Source organism: Poecilia reticulata, unplaced genomic scaffold, assembly GCF_000633615.1.
Source record: "Poecilia reticulata strain Guanapo unplaced genomic scaffold, Guppy_female_1.0+MT scaffold_1760, whole genome shotgun sequence".
Lineage (NCBI taxonomy): Eukaryota > Metazoa > Chordata > Actinopteri > Cyprinodontiformes > Poeciliidae > Poecilia > Poecilia reticulata.
This window is the reverse complement of record NW_007616491.1, coordinates 1-2009: the sequence shown is the minus strand read 5'-3', so window position 1 is coordinate 2009 and position 2009 is coordinate 1. Positions and strand designations below refer to the sequence as shown.

Sequence of the window (2009 nt, the reverse complement as noted above, 5' to 3'; positions counted from 1 at the left end):
CATTTAAAAGATTGAATTAATATTTCAGAAACATCAGAATCCCACGTTCAGGTTATCCCAGCAGCGGCTGATGCTGCAGTTCTAGCTCTCATGTGCAGGCAGAGGTTGGTATTTGACCCTGGAGGTTTTGGTTTTGTAGATGATCACGCCGCAGACCATCCCAACAGCAGCCAGGAGGCATCCAGCCACAAACACCAGGTTCAGGTTCAGGTTGGCAGCTGCAGACGAGAGGAACACGGTGCTGATGGAGTCCTGTCCACATTTTACCTGCTGCTCATAAACCTCATCATACCATCTCCTCACCTGAGCCTCCTCTGGGGTCYGCCTCACGCTTCAGACGCAAAGGACCCTGGGAAACGAAGTGCATCCCGCTCTCGAYCACAGCCTCTCTCCTTCTGCGGCTGAAGCTGCTGGACCTTGTGGAGTTGCTGCATCCCCGTGAGCACCTGGTGTTGGGGTTTCCTGCTTCACACATCATGACGGTGCAGCTGATGTACACCTGAACTCAACAACACACAGCCATGAACAGAAACCACTCCCTCTGCTGGACAAAAAGCAGAGCTGCACTCAAAAACCTCAAACCTGCTGCATTTTATTTTAGGTTGAATTTTTTTTTTTTAATAGATGCACATTTGGAAATACAAAGTTTATCAAATTTGTGGAGAAAACACCACTTCAGTTAATAATATTTGCCAGGACAGTTTATTGCTCACCTGATCATGCAGTCCGATGAACTTGAAGGCCTCCATGCTGAACCTGAACTCCCCGTCGTTGGAGGTGGAGTGGATCTGCAGAGTCGGGTCAACGTTGCACCTGATGGAAACCAAAGGCTCACATCAGTTGCATTAGATTGAGATCATCGGCCATCAAACACCTTCTGACGTTGATCAAAGAAGCTAGTTCTTTATTTGTCTTTTGATGGGAAAACTAATTTGGCTTTAGTGCATCAGCCCTCTGCTAAAAACCTGACCCTGCCTCCTGTAACTCAGAGAATAGACTTCTGTTAGTTTATAAATCACTGAAGGCTTCGCACCACAACACATTGAAGATCTGCTGCTGCTGTATCAACCTTACTGACCTCTCAGTCTTTTGGTTCTGGTTCTGCTCTGGAATAACATTTTGCTGATAAAATGTTATGTTTGCTCTCAAATTTATGTTTATATATGATGTTTTTATGATATTTTAATTGTGCTATACAAAAAACTTGATTGATTTAACCATTTTTTTTTTGCATTGCCTGCTTGTTTAGTCAGATATCAGTTTTAGGAATGCACCTTTACCACTGTGTTCCCTGTTAACATGATGCTGGAAAGCCACGCCTCACCCGTTCTCAATGATGGAGTAGGTCGGATGGTAGTTGGGGTTGTCATACGGTGCAGCTCTGCAGGACTCCACAAACATCTGGGTGTTGTTGACAGAGGAGCTGGCGTCCAGCTGCATGTAGATCCTGTCTCCAGCGTTGTACTCCAGTGGGTAGGAGTTTGGACTGAACATGGCCCGGAACTGATTGCTTTGGTAGAACTCAAACTGGTATGTGAAGGTGCCGAAGCCTTTCTCCCACACCGTGACGTTCTTTCTGTGCACTTTGAAGTTCAGGGTCACATTCCCCCGTTTGGGGTACTGGCAGTAGAACCGGGCCTCCACCAGGTGCTTCCTGGTGATCAGAGCATTTGGGTCATCGCTGCCCGTGGTGATCTCATTCTTGAAAATGAGGTAGTCGTCGTCTTCCTGCAGAGGGAGTGGTCTGTGTTCAAACAGGTAACTGCCTGGAGGTAATGAGTGCGATGCATCAAACCGCTCTCACCTCGATCTGAGTCCCACATTCGTTGAGGGGAACGAYGGCGACGATGTGAGAGCTGTTGGAGTGCCTCCGCAGGCTGCAGAKGGTGTTGCTGGGGTCGYTGAGGCGAAGATGATCCTCGGTGAGTCCGAAGAAGGAAGCTTTGTCAACCTCAACCTTCATTGTGGATTCGGTGCAGGTCACTGTGGCTTTAACTGGATCAAACATA

At 47.6% G+C, this 2009-nt stretch overlaps 1 protein-coding gene across 1 annotated transcript; it reads right to left on the bottom strand.

Moving 5' to 3' along the window:
* Nucleotides 1-6: 6 nt before the first annotated feature.
* LOC103461487 (CUB and zona pellucida-like domain-containing protein 1) lies at nucleotides 7-2008 on the bottom strand. The gene is made up of 5 exons (XM_008403776.2): nucleotides 1805-2008; nucleotides 1325-1728; nucleotides 714-813; nucleotides 304-499; nucleotides 7-218 (listed from the first exon to the last, which is right to left on the bottom strand). The coding sequence occupies exons 1-5, from the start codon at nucleotides 2006-2008 to the stop codon at nucleotides 82-84; spliced, it is 1041 nt and encodes a 346-aa protein (XP_008401998.2). The 3' UTR covers nucleotides 7-81.
* Between the last annotated feature and the right edge of the window lies 1 nt (nucleotide 2009).